At 50.7% G+C, this 20,869-nt stretch overlaps 1 protein-coding gene across 3 annotated transcripts in view; it reads left to right on the top strand.

Moving 5' to 3' along the window:
- Positions 1-16,479, top strand: part of LOC131752345 (protein FAM163A) — an 87,946-nt gene extending 71,467 nt beyond the window's left edge. For 2 of the 3 annotated variants that reach the window (XM_067030812.1, XM_067030809.1), the window contains exons 2-5: positions 6,946-7,037; positions 11,293-11,313; positions 12,545-12,659; positions 13,267-16,479. In XM_067030812.1, coding sequence (XP_066886913.1) covers positions 12,567-12,659; positions 13,267-13,677 — 504 coding nt within the window. In that variant the 5' untranslated portion in view covers positions 6,946-7,037; positions 11,293-11,313; positions 12,545-12,566 and the 3' untranslated portion in view covers positions 13,678-16,479. Of the gene's footprint in view, positions 1-6,945; positions 7,038-11,292; positions 11,314-12,502; positions 12,660-13,266 lie in introns of those variants that run through there. The other variant, XM_059056638.2, reaches the window with a different exon arrangement.
- The last annotated feature ends 4,390 nt before the right edge of the window (positions 16,480-20,869 follow it).

Here is a 20,869-nt window from a genome sequence, read left to right as displayed (position 1 = left end):
GTTTTTGTTTTGGTATGTGTTCTTGAAAATGTAAATTGTTGGTCTGCGTGCCTGTATTTTAAATGTATATAAGCAGTATTATACATCTTTATACATCTAATTCTGGGGTTTTTTTTTTTCAATTAGCCTTCTGCTAAGATTTATCCTTGTTGCTCTGTGTTACTATGGTCCACTTACTTGGTCCATTGCTTTCAGCAGTTGCATTATCCTCTGGTGTGTGCCTCTACCTGACTTTACCTCTCCACTCTCTAGTGATGATCACTGAGCTTGCTTCCAATTCCCTGCCAGCATAAAACACAGTGATGAACATCTCCACACATGGCCCCTTATGAATATGTTGAGAAATTTGGGGATACAGACCCAGGAACAGAGTTGCTGTTTCATGGGGTCTGAAGTTAATGTGACCAAGTAGTGCCAGGTCTCTCCTTCAACAGTTGTCATAACTACACTCCACCAGCAGTGCCCTTAAGTTCCCACATCTGCTCCAACATGTGACATTATCCAGCATCCTAATTTTTGCCAGTCTACCAGTGTAGAGTGATAGCTCACTGTGGTTTCCATTTGCATTTACCAGATTACTAATGAGTTTGGACATCTCTTCATTTTCTTGTTAGCCTTTACCTTTTTTGAGGGTCTCTTTTTTTCCCTTGATGATTTGCAGAGGTTCCTTGTATCTCTTAGAGAGGCCCCTTCTCAAACAGCACAGGCCTCTCTTTGCTGCTGTAGTACCTCATCTGGAGCAAAGGAACCGACCTGACCACCAACTCTTCCCACCCTCACCCCGGGGATTAGGGCTTCGGTGATGGCCATAAGTACAGAGTGAAAAGAGCCCCTTCCTCTGATTCCCTCTGCTAACCATGCCTGAGCATTGATGTCCCACGAGACAGGGAACAAGGAAAAAAACTGTTCCTCTTCTCTGGGGCTGCTAACCTGCTGTGTCAATTTCATGAGTTAATAAATGACTGGAGAAAGGCTTAATTGCATCGGAAGAAATTGAGGTCAGCCGGTGCTTAGGCCCCACTCAATTAACTTGTGCTCCTAAGGGGGCCAAGCAGGGTGCAGGGGGCAGCCAATCGTTAATTACATGTGCTAGGGCCAGCTACAGCAGGCGTTCTGCCACTATTGGTCCAGGCAGTGAGGGAGGTGACCCTGCCTCTGGGCGCTGAAGTCACTGAGGGCAGGGGCCCTTCAGAGAGAACATAGACCCCTGGTCTAATGGGGAATGGGAAACCCATTTCCAACACATTCTATCAGGGTGGCTTTTAATGCTCCCCCAGCCCCATTCTTCCCTTAGAAGAATGGCCTTAAAGTTCCGCATCCTGACCTCTTTATTGGCTCAAACCCACCCAGAGACACCATGTACTTTTGGTTCTCCTTGCACTCCCTTCCTCCTCCTTCTGGCCTGCTTGGCCCGAGGACAAAGAATCCAGAGCCAGTCTTGTTATGGGCAGCAGATGATGCCACAAACTCTCCAAGGTCACCCAGCTCCCCTGCTGCCTCCAGCCTGAAATCCTCCCAAAGACCTTCATTCCTGAATCATTTCCCGAAAAGGCCAGATAGTAAGACTCAAACCTGTTAAAGACACAGATTCCGGGCCCCTCCTCTGGAGGTGCTGCTTCAGTAGGTCTGGAGTCTCTGCTTTAACATGTGGCTCAGGTGATTGTTACCATCAAGCCAATTTGAGAAACCCTACTTCAGGGGACACCTTAGCTCCTGGGGAGACAAGTGCAGATGTTCTAGGAAGAGAGACAGCATCCTAATGGCAGGGCCTTGGACTGGGGCCAGGAGGCTTTGCTCCCAGCACCTCTCCAGCTCCAGCTCTATCTTGCTGTGTGTGGTTAAGCAAGTCACTTGTCCTCTCTGAACTTGGTTTCTTCATCTAGAAAAATAAAGATACTGGGCCAGATCTCTTAGAGTCCTTCTATTTCCATGGACCATATTTGTATAAGTAACTGGTTTGTTAAACAAGCATATTGCATGGTTTATGCTCAAAAAGCAACTTTGATTTTTTTTCTTCTTGTATCCCTTTATTTTTTAATTTTAATCTTTTTAGTATACCCCTCCACTTATTTAGGAACCTTTAAAAGTCTTTATAAAAGTAAAATTTTATAGATTTCTACATAAAGTCTCTGTATAGCTTGTGTTATGTATATACCTAGGACCTAATAATTTTATCATCATTTTATATGATGTCTTTAAAATTACATTTTCTTACTGTTTTTTGCTAGTGAAAAATGATTATAAGATGACTTAGAATGTTTCTTCTTTTTCTGTTATTGGAATGCTTTGTGTAGGATAGAATGATTTCTTTATTAAATGTTTGGTAGGTGTTTCTGGTGAAGCCCTCTGGGCCTAGGTGTTTTCTTTTTTCTTTTTCTTCTTTTTTTTTGAAAGTCAGTTTTTGATGATTTGATTCTTCACATTATAATATGTTTCAAGTAATTTACTTCTTGAGGAGATGTTAGTAGGTTACATTATTCCATAAATGCATTAATTAATCTGTATTTTTAGATTATTGGCATAAGGTTGTTTTTAATACCCTTTAGTTTCCTTATGTTTGCAGCATATGTGGTAATATCCATTTTCATTTTCCTAGTCTGTAGTTGTGTTTTCCCTCACTTTTATTGTTCAGAATCTCACTGAAGGTCTATCACTTTATTTTTAAAAAATTTTTATTAATAAAATAAAAAAATCAAAATTTTTTATTGTTGATTTACAATGTTGTGTTAGCTTCTGCTGTACAGCAAAGTTATATATACACACATACCCACTCTTTTTTTTTAAAAAAAATATTTATTTATTTATTTATTTAGGCTGCATTGGGTTTTTGTTGCTGGGTGTGGGCTTTCTCTAGTTGCGGCAAGCGGGGGCTACTCTTCATTGCAGTGCACGGGCTTCTCATTGCATTGGCTTCTCGTGTTGTAGAGCATGGGCTCTAGGCATGCGGGCTTCAGTAGTTGTGGCACACGGGCTGTAGAGCGCAGGTTCAGTAGTTGTGGCGCACGGGCTCAGTTGCTCCACGGCATGTGGGATCTTCCCTGACCAGGGCTCAAACCCATGTCCCCTGCATTGGCAGGTGGATTCTTAACCACTGTGCCACCAGGGAAGTCCTATCCACTCTTTTTTAGATTCTTTTCTCATATAGGTCATTACAAAGTATGGAGTAAAATTCCCTGTGCTATACAGTAGGTCCTTATTAGTTACCTATTTTATATATAGTAATGTGTATATGTCAATCCCAAATCTCCCAATTTATCCACCCCCCCCTTATCCCCTGGTGACCATAAGTTTGTTTTCTGCATTTGTGACTCTACTTCTGTTTTGTAAATAAGTTAATTTGTACAATTTTTTTGATTCCACATATAAGTGATATCATATGATATTTGTCTTTCTATGTCTGACTGACTTCACTCAATATGACAATCTCAAGGTCCATCCATGTTGCTGCAAATGGCATTATTTTGTTGTTTTTTATGGCTGAGTAATATTCCATTGTATGTATGTACCACATCTTCTTTATCCATTCCTCTATTGATGGACATTTAGGTTGCTTCCATGACCTGGCTATTATAAATAGTGCTGCAGTGAATATTGGGGTGCATGTATCTTTTTGAATTATGGTTTTCTCCAGGTATATGCCCAGGAGTGGGATTGCTGGGTCATATGGTAGTTCTGTTTTTAGTGTTTTAAGGAACCTCCATACTGTTCTCCATAGTGGCTGTACCAATTTACATTCCTACCAACAGTGTAGGGGGGTTTCCTTTTCTCAGCACCATCTCCAGCATTTACTGTTTGTAAATTTTTTGATGATGGCTATTCTGACTGGTGTGAGGTGATACCTCATTGTAGTTTTGATTTGCATTTCTCTAATAATTAGTGATGTTGAGCATCTTATCATGTGCTTTTTGGCCATCTGTATGTCTTCTTTGGAGAAATGTTTATTTAGATCTTCCACCCATTTTTTTGATTGGGTTATTTTTTTTTTATATTGAGCTGCATGAGCTGGTTGTATATTTTGGAGATTAATCCCTTGTTGGTCAATTCATTTGCAAATATTTTCTCCCATTCTGTGGGTTGTCTTTTCATTTTGTTTATGTTTTCCTTTGCTGTGCAAAAGCTTTTAATTAGGTCCCATTTGTTTATTTTTGTTTTTATTTTCATTACTGTAGGAGGTGGACCAAAAAAGATCTTGCTGCGCTTTATGACAAAGAGTGTTCTGCCTATGTTTTCCTCTAAGAATTTTATAGTAGCCAGCCTTACATTTAGATCTTTAATCCATTCTGAGTTTATTTTTGTGTATGGTGTTAGGGAGTGTTCTAATTTCATTCTTTTACATGTAGCTGTCCTGTTTTCCCAGCACCACTTATTGAAGAGACTGTTTTTTCTCCACTGTATAATCTTGACTCCTTTGTCATAGATTAAGTGACCATAGGTGCATGGGTTTATCTCTGGACTTCCTATCCTGTTCCATTGATCTATATTTCTGTTTCTGTGGAAAGTATCATACTGTTTTGATTACGTAGCTTTGTAGTATAGTCTAAAATCAGAGCGCCTGATTCTTCCAGCTCCATTTTTCTTCCTCAAGATTGCTTTGGCTATTCGGGGTCTTTCATTTTCCATATAAATTGTAAAATTTTTTGTTCTAGTTCTGTGAAAAACTATTGGTAATTTGATAGGGATTGCATTCAATCTGTAGATTAGTTTGGGTAGTATAGTCATTTTCACAATATTGGTTCTTCCAATCCAAGGACATGGTATATCTCTCCATATGTTTTTGTCATCTTTTATTTCTTTCATCAGTATCCTACAGTTTTCTGAGTACAGGTCTTTTGTCTCCTTAGGTAGGTTTATTCCTAGGTATTTTATTCTTTTTGAGGCAATGGTAAATGGGATTGTTTCCTTAATTTCTCTTTCTGATCTTTTGTTATTAGTGTATAGGAATGCAAGAGATTTCTGTGTATTAATTTTGTATCCTGCAACTTTACCAAATTCATTGATGAGCTCTAGTAGTTTTCTGCTAGCATTTTTAGGATTTTCTATGTATAGTATCATGTCATTTACAATCAGTGACACTTTTACTTCTTCTTTTCCAATAAGGATTCCTTTTATTTATTTTTCTTCTCTGATTGCCATGGCTAGGGCTTCTAAAACTATGTTGAATAAAAGTGGTGAGGGTGCACATCTGTGTCTTGTTCCTGATCTTAGAGGAAATGCTTTCAGTTTTTCACCATTGAGAATGATGTTTGCTGTGGGTTTGTCATATATGGCCTTTATTATGATGAGATATGTTCCCTCTGTACCCACTTTCTGGCGAGTTTTTATCATAAATGGGTATTGAATTTTGTCAAAAGCTTTTCCTGAATCTATTGTATTGAGATGATCATATGGTTTTTATTCTTCAATTTGTTAATGTGGTGTATCACATTGATTGATTTACATATATTGAAGAATCCTTGCATCCCTGGGATAAATCCCACTTGATCATGATGTATGATCCAAGTATCCCTTTACTTTTTTTTTTTTTTTGCGGTATGCGGGCCTCTCACCATTGTGGCCTCTCCTGTTGTGGAGCACAGGCTCCAGATGTGCAGGCTCAGCAGCCATGGCTCACAGGCTCAGCCACTCCACGGCATGTGGGATCTTCCCAGACTGGGGCACGAACCTGTGTCCCCTGCATCGGCAGGTGGACTCTCAACCACTGCACCACCAGGGAAGCCCATACCTTTACTTTAAAATGTATTTAGTGAGAGAAATCTGCCCCTGCCCCTAGATTAAAACTTGTGCCAGCCCCATTGCTTTTTAAAAAATTTTTAAATTTAATTAATTTATTTTTGGCTGCATTGGGTCTTCGTTGCTGCACGCAGGCTTTCTCTAGTTGCAGTGAGCGGGGGCTACTCTCCGTTGCAGTGTGCGGGCTTCTCATTGCAGTGGCTTCTCTTCATTGCAGAGCACGGGCTCTAGGCACACAGGCTTCAGTAGTTGTGGCTCACAGGCTCTAGAGCACAGGCTCAGTAGTTGTGGTGCCAGTCCTTAAGGCATAAAAATGTCTGTCCTTTGACCTCCAGCTTCTGGCTGAGGCAGAGAACCTGGAAGTGGTTGGCCCTGTCCTTGTGGAAGGTGGCTCAGTGCATCCCGTTAATGGTTGAGTTCCCTCCCCAATACCAATACACCCAGTGGGGTACGTACTCCTCAGGACAGTGAGCAGGGGTCCAGAGTCACCACCAGGGGGCGTCCTTTCTCCCTCCACCCCATTCCCAGTGTAGGGCCTAGACGCTCCATGTTGAGTGGGTGAAGAATTTTGGCTTGAAGGGACCCCCCAGTAATTAGACTACGCTGGATTCCTCAGTAGCATCTCACCTCCCCCTCCCCCATCAGCACATCAGCGTGAGCTTACCCATCCAACTGTCTGGTTGGTGGGTTGGCCTAGGAAGTCGGGATATTGGAGTAAGAGAAGGGTGATCAGCTCTGGGCGCTGGGAATACGGACAGACCCAGGAAAGAATGGGGAAGGACATGGGAAAGAGGTGTGTGGGGCCAGAGAGAGGGGGATCAGCCATGCAGCCAACAAGGACACATCCACCAGGGGACAGGTCAGCATTCTCCAGTGGAGCATGAAAGAGGCAGCTGGACTCCCTTCCCCCATTGAGCCTCACTTCCCAGAGCAGGGAGTGGCTCTTGTCCTGATGGTGCATTGGGCAAGGGTTCCAGACAGCGACACTGAGGGAAGGAAACAAGGACGGGATAGGATGTGGCCTTAGAGGTCTGACCTCAGGTTCTTAGGCTCAGGGACCTCAGACCAAGGCAGTCGTGGAGGTCAGGAAACAAGCCCCCTTGGGGATGTCCACTCCAGAGTCTTGGGGTCACAACCAGGTGCCAGCGTGTGCCCATCTGTCCTCTCTGCCTCCTTTTCCAGCTCTCACTGACCTTCCCCTCTCTTCTCTGTCAGGGACTGACACCCTTGGCCATGACGTGCCCCCAGCTGCCGTCTGCTCAGGCACAGCCTGCGTGACTGGGCCGTCGCTGCTCCAGCTGTTTCACGTAAGTGTGAGGCACAGGAGAAGGTGCCCGGATGCTGGGTAGAGAGAGGTGTTGGTGGAGAGGGAGCTCCAGAAAGTCCTGGTTACAGAGGGAGGGCCCCGGGGGTCTGCAGTTGGCAACAGTTTTGTCCTCGTTGGCTGCCCTCAGCCCCTGAGTTGGTCGCTACTGAATCCATTCTGTCCAGAGCTCCTAGGCCCAGCGAGGGAACGTAGGGACCTTGTTATCAAGGCCTCAGGAAATTAATCAGGCAACTGGTGTGACAGAAACTCCACACCACTGGCCCTTGGGTCCTGACTCAGACACTTGCTATTGTATGACTTTAGGCAAATTGTATAAAGGTCTGGCTTTCCCTCCTGTGAGTGGGGTTTTTGTATGGTTCAAAGGAGGTGTGTTAGTTATCTTTCGCTGTATAACAAACTACCACAATTTAGCAGCTTGCAAGAACACACATCGATTATCTCACAGCTTCTGTGAGTTAGGAATCCAAGCATCACCAGCTGGTTCACTGTTTCAGGGTTGGTCATGAGGCTGCATTCAAGGTGTCCACTGGGATTACAGTTTAATCTGAAAGCTCAACTGGGGAGGGATTCACTTCCACTCTCACTTATGTGGTCGTTTGGTTCCTTTTGGGCCATTGGATTGATGGCTTTAACACCCTGCTGTCCATTGGACTGAGAGCCAGAGGCCATCCTCCTCAGTTCCTTGCTACATGGGCCTCCCCAGAATCCAACTTGCTGCATCAAAACCAGCCAGGGCAAGAGCTGGTTTACAAGAGGGAAGTCAGAATCTTTGAGAATCTACTCACAAAGTGACATCCCATCCCCTTTGCTGTATTCTGTTAGTTAGAGGCAAGTCACAGGTGGCACCCCTCCTCGAGGGGAGGGGAGTACACAAGGCATGACTGCCAAGGGAGAGGCTCATTTGGGGCCATCTTACAACCTGCCCATCATAAATGGGGACAGAAATGGAAACACGTTGTAAACTGTACAATGAATGCTGTTTAGATTCAGGGAGTTATTGTGATCATTTGCATCTAGTTGCAAAGAGGAAATAAGCACCCCTGAAATCGTGGAGAGCCACTGGGTGTGGGAATTTAAATGCTAAGTTGCACCACCAGGACTGGGCCCTCTGGGAAGCTGGCTGGGACCTGGCTAGTTGACCACATGCACTTCACATTTGCCTTCTTGGTTTATGACTGTCAGGCCAGACTTAAGTGATCACAGAATGTCTGGGCCTTCCTTCTTCCCACAAATAACCATATTTGAAGGATATCTTAGAGGTTACAAGGGGCCCCCACGTACATGAATCTTTTTCCTAAGTTTTTTAGTGATCTCTCTTTTAACGTGAGAAAGAAGGTCAGTTTCCAAGATGGGATGTCCGCTAAGCGGCACAGTTGGGCCCTGAATGGGCCTTCAGCCCTGTGGCTCTGCCTGCACTGCAGTGCTCCCCATTTCCAGGCCACTTCTGCTTTGCAGTCTTCATGGTACTGAAAGAGGGAGGCCAGGCATGGAAGGCAAAGAAGGGAGGGCACTGTTCTTGTATGGCTTCATAATTCCCCGTTCCCTAAAACAGCCTGGACACATCCCAGGGGATTAGGCCAAGACTTTCAGTAGAGTGGACCACTGCTGCCCCCTGCAACTCCGGGTCACTAGGCCTCTCTGTCTCCTGAGCAGCCCTCAGGGGTGAGCATGCAGGGGAAGCAGGGGAGGATGGAGTGGTGTGGCTGTGATGGTGTGTAAGTCCTCCCAAGGCTGAGGTTCACCTGCCCGCCCCCAACAAATACCCCAGTGAACCCTGAAGCATGGCTCACTGTGCATTTGGGCAAAGTCAAATCGGTCTTGAACAAGGATGCTGTGGTCTGCAGATCAGATGTGAGTGGAGAGTTACAACTTGCTGCCCTCTGGTGGCAGATCAGAGTCATTACTGCCAGGCCTGTGAAAGAAACGCAGTATGGTGAGATCATTACCAAACTTTTAAGTACCCGCTGTGTGCCAGGCACTGTGTATAATGCTGCAGGAGGATAGGATACAGTATAAGATGCAGCTCCTGATCCCAGAGGACTCATAATTTAGCACAGGAGTCAAGATGTTCCCACATGAAAGTTGACAAGCATCATGCCAAGACAGGATTTGAAAAGTGGCACGTGGAAAGGCATTACTGTAGAATTCTAGCAAGAGAGAGTATCTCATCACGATGAGGCAGCCAGGGAAGGCTTCTCAGAGCCTTGAAGGTTGGGCAGAATTTAAATAGATGGAGAGGGCTTCCCTGGTGGCGCAGTGGTGAGGAATCCGCCTGCCAATGCAGGGGACACGGATTCGAGCCCTGGTCCGGGAGGATCCCACATGCTGCGGGGCGACTCGGCCCGTGAGCCACAACTACTGAGCCTGCGCGTCTGGAGCCTGTGCTCCGCAACAAGAGAGGCCGCGACAGTGAGAGGCCCGCCCGTGCACTGCGATGAAGAGTGGCCCCCCACTCGCCGCAACTAGAGAAAGCCCTTGCACAGAAACGAAGACCCAACACAACCAAAAATAAATGAATAAATAAATAAAAATTTTAAAAAAAATAAATAAAAATAAAAATAAATAGATGGAGACAGTGAGAGCATGCTCTCCCCTACTGAAACCCTTCAGGAACCCCCTTTGTCTTCAAGAGAGTTAAATCCTAATTCCTTGCCTGCCTTACAGCCTCTCCAGCTTCATTCCTACCCCCAGCCTTCCCAGATTCCTTACAGTTCCCGGAGCCTCTGTGTTCTTTCACACTCCTGGGCCGTGCATTCTGCCCTCTCCACCTGGTCTACCGGACAAGCCCCCATTCAGCCTTGAGGAGTTTAGCTCCAATATAACATGTTCCATGGAACGTTTCCCCAAGGAGTTAGCTGCCCCCTCCTCTGTGTTCCCACAGCCTCTGGTCTGTGCATCTCTGGTTCATAAGGTATATCAAGTGTCTTTTCATCACTTGGCTATAAGCTTCCTAAGAAGTGAGACTACCTGATGGGTAGAGGATTCATGCAGGGGGGACAGTGGGTGGTGAGGAAGAAAAAATAATTGGTGGTGAGCATATGCAGGGAAGTGGGAGAGGGCAAAGCCTCTGAAGCTCAGTCTAAAAGTCTGCGCCCAGGGCTTCCCTGGTGGCGCAGTGGTTGGGAGTCCGCCTGCCGATGCAGGGGACGCGGGTTCATGCCCCGGTCCGGGAAGATCCCACATGCCGCGGGGCAACTAGGCCCGTGAGCCATGGCCGCTGAGCCTGTGCATCCGGAGCCTGTGCTCCGCAACGGGAGAGGCCACAGCAGTGAGAGGCCCGCATACCGCAAAAAAAAAAAAAAAAAAAAAGTCTGCGCCCAGATAAATGCGTCCTGCAGGCAGCGTGGTGCCACAAAGTCTCCAGAGTAAGAGGCGTTGCAGGGGCATGACAAATGGCTAACTGTGGGTGATGTGAAGGGTGCTCAGAGACAAAACCAGCGAGATCTGTTAGGAAACATTTGCACCAGTGCAGGTATGCGGTGCAGAGTCATAATCGGTGTGAAGAACAAACGACTGGAAGAAAGCAAAGAAGAATTTGAGGATTTGAAAATCTGGGCATCTAGGGGAACACGCCACAGCTTTGTCAAACTCTAATATGCAAATAATCACCCAGGGCCTTGTTAAAACGCAGGTTCTGACTCATTAGGCCTGTGGTGGGGCCTGAGATGCTACATGTCTAACCAGCTTCCAGGTGCTGCCAGGCTGTGGTCCACAGACCACCCTGTGAGCACTTTGAGTGATTTAGAAGCAGAGCCAGGTGCACACAGGGCTCCAGGAGCACAGTGGTGAGGAGCAGATGGTGTCTTTGGGTGAAGACAGGTGCCCCTTCCCCAGGTGAGCACAGCAGGGCGCCCGGCTTCCCGAGCAGCTTGCATTCCAGCCCTCACTTACCCTTCGAGTAACCAACAGCCTGCAAAACCCTTTGTGGCAGCCCTTAGTGGAACCACTAAACAGAGGGTTTGCAGGCGGGGAGCCCACTTGGAGAGAGGGTGATGACAGCCTGTCATAATTGGGTTCGAGATGCCAGTGGGCATCTGAGGGACAAGTCTGTCCATTAGCAGTTGGAGACACAGCTGGAGCTGCAGATTTGGGACCTCTAGGCCTGTTGATGATAGAGCCCATGGTGAGAGAGCAGGGTGAGGTGAGGTGGAGCTCAGGGATGAATCTAACCCTTGGGGCCTTTTTCAGGCGAACACTCTTCTAACAACATCTCCATCCCTTTCATTGTCTTGCAGGTCACCGTTCCCTTTATGAACGTAAGTGTCCACGGTCATTCTGTCCTCAAGATGCCAAGTTTCCTCACACCTTCCTGCTCCCTTGACACAGCCCACCTTGGTCCCTGTGTGCCTCGGGGGTTGGGAATCCCCATTCAGTGGCCTGAAAGGGGAGTTGGCCCTCAGACAGCCTCACGTCCGGAGCGCGCCTCCACCTGTCAGCCCCCATTAGTGGGACCCGTCTGGCCAGCCTCGCCCCGACCTTCCAGGGGCCAGAATGTGCCTGCCAGCTCCCTCTGAGCTCTCCTGGCCCTTGTTTTCCCCCAAGAATTGGAAAGAGAGGAGATATGCCCCTCAAATGAGTTGGAGCCAGGGTGGAACTTCTGAGGTTCAGACCCTGTCCCCTCCACCTGGGTCAAGGGCTCGGGCACCCTCAGCACTTGTGCCCCAGAGGGCAGTGGTTAAGAGCATGGCCACCGGGGTGAACCAGGCTGGGTGGACTCCCAGCCACATCAGTCAAAGCCGCAGTTCATCGTGAGTGAAATAAGGATAATCAGTAACTATCTCAGGGCTTCCCTGGTGGTGCAGTGGTTGAGAGTCCGCCTGCCGATGCAGGGGACACGGGTTCGTGCCCCAGTCCGGGAAGATCCCACGTGCCGCGGGGCGGCTGGGCCCGTGAGCCATGGCCGCTGAGCCTGTGCGCCCGGAGCCTGTGCTCCACAAGGGGAGAGGCCACAGCGGTGAGAGGCCAAAAAAATATATATAACTATCTCAAAGGGTTATTTTTTTTTCAAAAGGTTATTTTGAGGGTTAACTGAGATAACCAGGGGAGTGCTTAACACAGTGCCTCACACAGACTAAGGCCTCAGTGAACAGAAGGTATTATTCTCTGTGTCTTGGCCCTGTGGGGTAGGGGAAGGGGTGAGGGTTAAGCCTGGTGTGAACAGAGGGGAGAGGGGAGAGGAGAGGGAGAAGAGAATTAAAGCAGAAAGACAGCAAGAACCTTTGAAACTGGGTGGAAACAGAGAGCAGAATCACACCTTCAGTTAGCTCTGTGCAGCCTCTCTTCCCTTCCGCAGCTATAATCCCCCAAGGTTAGGCTGGCCCAGGCCACAGCTACCCTCTGTCTTCAGGAAGCCCCTGGTGTTCCAGGGCCCAGGGCCCTCCCTGCTCTCGGGTCCCGCATGCCTTCAGCTGAGAAAGTTCCAGGAGGGCTCCCAGCCCCATGCCAGTGGGGCAGCTGCCCCTCACCTCTCCACGCACGTCTTTGCAGAGTTTGATGGGGCGTCGGGCGGATGACAGCGGGAACGGTTGTGATCACTGGCGGAATTCTAGCTACGATCATTCTCCTCTGCATCATTGCCGTCCTGTGCTACTGTAGGCTCCAGGTCAGTCCCCTGCGCCTGTGGTCAGAGGCCACCAGCAAACCACTTCCCCATCACGGGGGCAGAACCTGGAGGCCCACTGCGGGCGTGACAAAGCCCGAAGCTGTGGAATGTGGGAGGCGTAAGTCAAGGGGGCTGGGAGTTGGGGGGCTGTCAGAAGGGAGCTATGTTCCCCTCACGCCCTGCACACTTCGGGCACCCAAGAGAGTGAGCTGGGAAAATACCGGGTCACTGTGTTGTGTCTCCCGCGCGTCTGAGATTTCAGGAGTGGTGGGAAGGGCACCGTGTGGGGAGACTCTGAAAGCAGCTCCCCGCACCCCAGCCTGTGCTTAGTAGGATCTGTATGTCCCTCCCTGTCTGCCTCCCCGCCTCTCTCAGCCTCCGCCTGCAGTTAATGCACTAGGAAGTAGGGGGAGGAAGAGGGAAGGAACTGGTCTTGCAGGGCTGGGAGGACATCGCTGTGGACCGTGGGCCTCTGGTGTTGAGTTTTCTCTCCAGGGCCAACCAAGCGCCCGGCGCAGGGTCCTCAGCGGAGCAGGGCCGTGGGCACCTGTGCACACCCAGAGGGGGACATTCAGCCCTCAGGCAGCCCTCCGCACTCTCCCCTCAGTATTACTGCTGCAAGAGGAGCGGAGCCGAGGATGCAGGCGAGGAAGAGGAGGAGGAGCTCGACCTGCCCGCACACCGCAGAGGCCCCACCTGCAACGCCTGCAGCTCCCAGGCCCTGGACGGCCGAGGCGGCCTGGCGCCTCTCACCAGCGAGCCCTGCAGCCAGCCGTGCGCGGTGGCGGCCAGCCACTGCACTGCCTGCTCCCCATACAGCTCTCCCTTTTACATACGGACGGCTGACATGGTGCCCAACGGGGGCGGAGGCGAGAGGCTCTCCTTTGCTCCCACATACTACAAGGAGGGGGGACCCCCATCCCTCCAAGTGGCAGCGCTCCAGAGTTACCCGGTGACGTGGCCAGGCTCTGGCCGTGAGACCTTCACCAATCCAAGGGCTATTAGTACAGACGTGTAACCCCCTCCACCCCCGCCATGCACCAACGCTGCTGCCCCAGCAGGAGCAATGGGGACAGCGGACGACACCCCCCAGCACGGCCCACAAGGACTGTCTCAGTTTTTCTGGCTTTCCTTTTCCCACAGTGGAGGGCTCACCCGGATTCAGGCCATTGAGGGCATTAAGAACCAGGGCAGGGCCTGGCCCCGCGGCCTACAGGTGGCGGCCTGACAGGTCATGTTGGCAGCTTAGACAGTTTCTCTGTTGGGACTGTCCTCTGACCAGTGCCAGCACTGCCACCACCCTGTCACTTCCCTCAGTCCCCTGGCTTTGCCGGACTCTGAGAAGAGAACAGGAGCACCAGGGGAAAGCTAAGCAAAGGCTCTGGAGGTCTCTGGAGTCCTTGGGGGATGAAAGGAGAAAGGGGGCTGTAGGGCAAAGGGAGAGGCCAGAACTGAGGCATTGGCAGAACTCGAGAAGGGAGAGGAAGGGGTTAAAGGGACTCTTCAGGACTTGCTTGCTGAAATGAATCCAAGAGCTAGTTCACATTCTAGTTTCGTACTTCGCCTGTTCTAGAGACTGCACTCCCTGTAGCTGTTCCAACACGGATATTGCTTCCTGAACACATCACATCTGCATCTGCCTCTGTCTTCACAGAACACGTCAACTGGACTTGAAAGCCTGTGGCATAAGGTTATTTGTGAGGAATGCACCCAGAATGGATGTCTAGCCTTGTCTCCCCACAAATCCTCTCCTCTTTCTCTGCCTCGGGAACCAGATGCCCTGGCTGGAGAAACTTTTGCAAGTTTTGTTACTAGAGTTTGAGTAGCTTAGCAAAGGAAAGCCTGCTGATGGTCTCTGGGGCCCTGGTCCGCCACGCTGAGCACTGTGTGTGGATGCAGCCCTGCGAGGACGTATGCAATCCCAGGTGTGTGCACACAGGCCTGTCACCAACAGCGCACACCAGGACTTTGCCACCTTCAGGAGCCGCAGGGCGGAAGGGTCTCTGATGTCCCAATTAGAAAGAAAAATCTGACTCCAGACAGCAGGAGCGAAAGGTGATCAAGGTGGCGGCCAATCCCCACGGCAGCCAGCTGGCTGGTACAGGAAGAGCCTGCGGAGTCTCCCCTGGGATAATGCTGCCGCGTGGAAGCCACAGAAGCCCCTCCAGAGACTTGGTGTTCTTCCTGGGCATCCAGCCATGAGGCCACAGAGCAGGACCCCTTCGTTTCACCACGGATGGCAGCCCTCGCTCTGAGGATGGGAGGGATTTGACTTAGCAATCAGATTCCGTGCTGGCTGCCTTCCCTCCACTAACCCACCCCCCAGTCACAGGACAGAGGCCTGTTTATTGCTGTGTCACTCTAGCCCCAGTCCAACTCCCAGTTAGAACTCAGCTGTGGCCTGATGCTGCTTGAGTGAATACATCTGATGAGTTTCCCAGTTGCCTCTGCGGTAAGGGGTGGCTGTCCCCCCACCTCCTAAGGGCATTAGTAACCCCCAGACTCTCTTGCATCACCGAATGCTGCAGAGCGTGGGGCAGGGAGGGAGCTGGCCCCTCTGCTGAAGTCTTGATTTTTGCATTTGCGACAGGGAGGGTGAAGCTGGGGAAGGAGAAGAGAATTCGCAGCACCTTTTGCATCACTCTGGGCCCTTGTCACCTTGCATCCCGATCTGTAATCGAGGCTCACAGGGTTGAGAATCAGAGGAGCTTTAGGACCAGTCTCTTATCTCCTCTGAGATTCCATTTTCTCCAGGGAAATGAGGCTTGCCCAGGTAGACTCTGAGGACCCTTTAAAGCTCCATGAAGCCAGCACTCCCTGAAAAGTTCTGCCAGCCAGACCATCTTTCTTGCCCCAGTCCTGGCCGGGGCTGGATGCACTTGCCAGCTGCCTGATCCTGTGTGCAGGGGTGTGTGTTAATGGATGAAAGACCACAGTAAAACACAGGATTCGCAGGCAAAACCATTTTAATTGTCAGTGGAAAGCAGACATGTTTGACCGTCCTACTGAGTGACCTCAAATGATAACATTTCTCTGCTACCAGGAGACAGCTCTAGGTGGGGTAGTGAGCTCTGTCTCAGAGCCTAGAGGGACCAGCTGAGGACAGCAGCTTTTCATGCCCATCCTACTACCAGCCCTTACTGGGCTAAGCACGCCCCCTTGACACGAGCTGCTGGGCCTGGGCGTCCTTGCCGCTTCCTGATGACCAGCCCCGGTACCTTGCTTGCCGCCCTGGGATTCCAGGGTCACACAACCACAGCAGGGGCTGCCCCTCCTCACCCAGAAATTCCAGTACCCCGCCCCCGCCTTGGGAGAAATCAAGATCCAATCAACTCTCACCTGCTTCTTGGCCCTGATCTGCTGGGGTCCCTGAGTGAAAAGCATCTTGTGCAATCCTGTCTCCTCCTAGAGCTTTCCCAGCCTAAATCAACCCACATGTCAAAATCTGAGTTTGGGGCATCGGAGAGATGGTGGCCGCGGCCCTCCCCACACAGCCGCATGTTGCTCAGGGCACAGGCTCAAGGTTGCCTGCCCACCTCCCTGCAGCCACGAGGACCTTGCCTGTGGAAGAGGAAGCTCACCCCACTCAACCACACTGTACTTTTTAGCTGCCGAGTCTGTGCTCTGGGACACTATTTGGACACTTTTCAAACCGCACCCTAAACCGGAAGAGGAGAGGCGGGGGACACCCTGCTCTCTCCGCCTTTTCGCTCCACCTCCACTTCACTGCTCCTGCTACAGATTTCTTGCCCTGCATCTTTGATAACTTGGAGTCACAACTAAGTGAATGTCAAAATAAAGGAGGAATTTGACATAGAAATCCCACAGGGTCCTCTGTTCTTTGCCTGGGGAAGGGGCAGCAGGGCATGGATTTAAGTGAATGCTTCTCATCGCCCAGAATGTCCTTTTTCAACCCTGAGCTCGACCAGCTTCCTGCTGCCCTCTGCCATGTCCACCCCGACACCGTGTCCTCCACCCGACCCCCCCCCATCCCTTTCCTTGCCTCAGTCGGAGCTCTCATCCAGGGAGGATGTGTCATTTGTTGGGAAAGGAGATTGAAGTGTAGCCACTGCTGTCCCTGAGGTGGAAGGAGCTCAGCCAGTGATGCAGAGCCCTGGGGAGAAACCTGCCTCCACTCCACCCTCACTGTCCAGGCCCCTGGGGTCCTACCTGTAATTCGGGTCAAGGTCCCCGCTCTAAAGTCCGAGGAGGGAAGAGAAGAGATTTGGGGGACCAGCTCCTCAGCTCAGGCCCCAGCAGAGATTGGAGAAATGAGAGCGGTGTGGAGTGAGGGCCAGAGAACCAGGACATGGGTTCCGAGTGAAAGGGAGGATGAGGGCCAAGGTGGGGCTGCGTGTGTGCCCACAAGTGTGTGTGGGAAAGAGACACTCTCCCCGTCTCCGGACCTCCACAGCTGGCTGGGCAGCCGGCAGCCTGGCCTGAGCCGTGCGGCACCCAGGCCTCTGGAGTCAGAGGCCCGGCAGGGCTTTCACCCTCAGCTGGGGGGCAGCTGGCTGCAGCTCTGTCACCAGTTGTCCCCTGGAAACAAAAGCCCTGAGGCAAACCTCTCTCATCACTGCTGCACCTACCCCAGCCCTAAGCATACCCCGCCCCACCCCACAGAGTGGCCACGCCCATGCCAGCCTCTCACCCAGCGCTTCAGGCCATGCGGTGGGGTTACAGCCCTGCCCCAGCTCTTCTCTCTGACAGCCCCGAGCATACGCAGCTATTTTCTACCCTCGCGCTTAGAAGTGCTGCTCAGAGACTACTGATCATTTCCAGGGCGAGAAGACCAAACCATAAATATCTTTATTTTAAAAATATATATATACACATATATATATATGTTTATTTATTCTGGCCTCGCCAGGTCTTAGTTGCGGCACACGGGATCTTCACTGCGGCACGTGGACTCAGCTGTGGCATGCATGTGGGATCTGGTTCCCTGACCAGGGATCGAACCCGGGCCCCCTGCATTGGGAGCGCGGAGTCTTACCCACTGGACCACCAGGGAAGTCCCCAAACCATAGACATCTAAGGCCAGGGTTCTTGAACAACGCAGCAGCGAGAACAGGAAGGACCAAGAGCTCTCCCGCCAGCTCTACTTGCTCAGAATGGAAATGGCCCAACCTTGGGCCCGACCTAGTCCCAGACACTAGTAACCTGTCCCTCCCTCCTCAGCCTGGTGTAGACTGCTCTTCTCCCCTCTCTGTTGGCCTCTGTCTCCACCTTAGCCCCCCAGCCCCAATGGCCATCCCTCCTCCACGGCCTAGCATCTCCCTCCCAAGTAGCACACGGGCCTCTGAAAGACGCTGTCTGCCCCTCAGGCCTCTGGGTGTCTCGGGGTGCCCGGCACACAGCACCGTCCAGCCCCTCACCCCCCAGCCACAGCTGGTGTTGTGCTGAGCACCACAGGGATCAAGGAAGGAAGAGCTACTGGGTCACAAAGCCTCCTCTCTCCCTGTGACCCAACATCCCAGCGATCTAGTCCTGGTGGTCAGAGGGTGAAGTTTTGTGTTAGACTTCACTTTGAACTCTGGTTCCACCACTTACCATGTGACTTCAGGCAACTTTTTGGACCTCTCTGTGTCTCAGTTTCCTCATCTGTAAAATTGGGCTCATGACGCCTACCTTATTCCATTGCTGTGAAACTTACGTGAGCCTGGCACACGGTAGCCATTGTGGTTAGTAGGATTTGGTGGGGACTCAAGTCTGAGCTGTGGAGGCAGCTGGGATTGCTCAGGCATCAGGGTGGAAGCCTCCTCTGGGTCTTTTTCATCTCTCCCGCAAGCCTTCCAGAGCCTCTCCTCCCTCGCCACTTCTCCCTGCCTGTTCCAGACGCTGCCAGGACCACCTCTCTGCCCATTACTGCCTCTCCCTTCATTTGGAAACTCCCTCATAACTGCTTGTGACTCTTTGAGAGACCAAGGGTCCTATCAACCTAGGACTGAATTTTGGCCTCACATTTGCCCCAGTAAATTGTACAAATGAGGGAGAGAATATTCATACAAACAACAGCTCAGCTCTCAGCTTGGCGCTGTGCATATTTCACTGGTTTCCAAGTTCAAGGTTTGGGTTTGAAAGTCAGGTCAGAAGGGGTCCAGAGGACATCCAGCTCCTCCTCTTGAGCCTGGACTCCCCAGATTGTCCATCCCTGGCCCTGCTGAGCCTCACTCAGAACTTGCTAGACATTCTGGCTGCTCTGCTCCCAGGTGTTAGTGGGGAGGTGAGAGCGGGAGAAAGAACAGGAGGGAGGGAGTCCCAGTGTTTGGCTGGGAGGGATGGGAATGTGCTTCTGTACGACACCATCTGCATCTTCACAGAGTTAGGAAACCAGAGGAGAACTGGACCTGCCACATCCCCATTGACTCTCCCAGTGCTGGCGCTATGCGACCCACCTTCACTCGGCCCTGAATCCGCCCCCCCACCCCTCCTGGATCCACGGAGAACAAAGAGAAATGATGGCTGAGCGCTACACCCTAACCCACAGGCCACGGGGAACTCCATTTCCCTGGCTAACCACTGTATCATCACTTCCATCCCTCCTATCTGCGGGTGTAAACTTCCTAAGAAATAAAATCAAAGTCCTCTTTCTCTATTCAGTTTACAAAAGGCCAAGCTGACTCTGCCACCCTGCTGTGTTGCTATTTGTCTGTTTTTGTCACCATACTTAAAGTGTGACTTTAGGCAAATTTTCTATATAATTCTAAGTTATTTGGGGAAATGTATCCACAGACTTGTTTCCACTTCATGATGGGCTAAGGCAGCTGGTGCTAGGAAACTGAGATCTGGGAAATAAGACTCTGGGGCCTAATTCTGCTAGTTCTGTAAAAGAGGATCCAACCATTCCCACGGCCCCCTCCACAGGCACCCTTAGAGAGGGACGGCCAGCCGGAACCAGACAGCCACCAAGCATCACCCACCGACCTCCTGCCCTGTCTGCCTTCATCCCTTGTCTGCGTCCTGCTGTGGGTGGGAAAGGGCTTCATCCGGCCAGATCATCCTGCCTCTGCATTTCCCCCTTTCCCCTTTGCTTAAGGGGCTTACAGGGTACTTTTTAGACGGGAGGAAAGAGAACCTGTAAGTATAATGTTGACACTTTGATCCTGAGTTTTGTTCTGGATCTAACTACACAACTCAAGGTTAAACAGAGGCCTGAACCTCTTCACAAAGTCCTCTGAACTCTTCTCGAACATAGGGCCCAACCAAAGGGAGAGGCCATCTCCAGACAACCCACTGTTACCCACAATAACAGTGTAGCTGAGGAGGCCATGACTCAACCCCCGGGGAGGGTTCTCTCGAACTCTTCCTCTGGCAGGACTCCTGAGCAGGGCAGGGTCCTGGGTGAGGGTGGGAAGAGGGTGGAGAATGGCACCTCCACCTTCTAATCTCTAAAAGGCAAGATCATCAAAAGCAACCACACACAGGCTCTGAAAAATCTCAACGTTCTCCAAATCTGTGAAAGCATTGTCCAACAAACAAATTCAAATACATTCAGGAATAACAGACTTACAATGAATATTCTTTTTTTTTTTTTTTTTTGTGGTATGCGGGCCTCTCACTGCTGTGGCCTCTCCCGTTGCGGAGCACAGGCTCCGGACGCGCAGGCCTAGCGGCCATGGCTCACGGGCTTAGTTGCTCCGCGGCATGTGGGATCTTCCCGGACCAGGTCACGAACCCGTGACCCCTGCATCGGCAGGCGGATTCTCAACCACTGCGCCACCAGGGAAGCCCAACAATGAATATTCTTAAGGGTAATATTTTCTGCCTTTTAACCCATTTGTTGGGCAGCCGTGAACTCTTCCTGAAGCTTAGGAGATGAACATTCACCCGGGGCCCCTGCTCTAATCAAGGCAGAAGTCCCCCTTTCTCAAGCAAACTGCCCCCCACAGTCCCAGGTGAGCCTGCTTCCCCAGGATGTCCTTTTCCAAGGGTGGCTGGTCTCTTGCGGACAATCTGCCCAGCCCTCCAGGGAAGTACTTGGCTCCCAACTTCTTCTCCATCCTGTCATCCCCCCCCCCACCTCCTTCCTACACACACACACTACCATCACCACAACTGCCCCCAGCAAAGAACCACAGCCACAGCCAGGAGTTGGCAGGTAGATGAGGCAGCCTTCTCCCTGAGCTCCCTGGCTTCCCAGGCCTGCTCCACCTGGTGGGCAGGACAGTTCCAGGCTTCACAGGGGTGAACATCCAGAAGCCGGGTGG

The sequence above is a fragment of the Kogia breviceps genome, chromosome 1 (assembly GCF_026419965.1).
Source record: "Kogia breviceps isolate mKogBre1 chromosome 1, mKogBre1 haplotype 1, whole genome shotgun sequence".
Taxonomy (NCBI): Eukaryota; Metazoa; Chordata; class Mammalia; order Artiodactyla; family Physeteridae; genus Kogia; species Kogia breviceps.
This window is presented reverse-complemented; position numbering and strand designations above follow the sequence as displayed.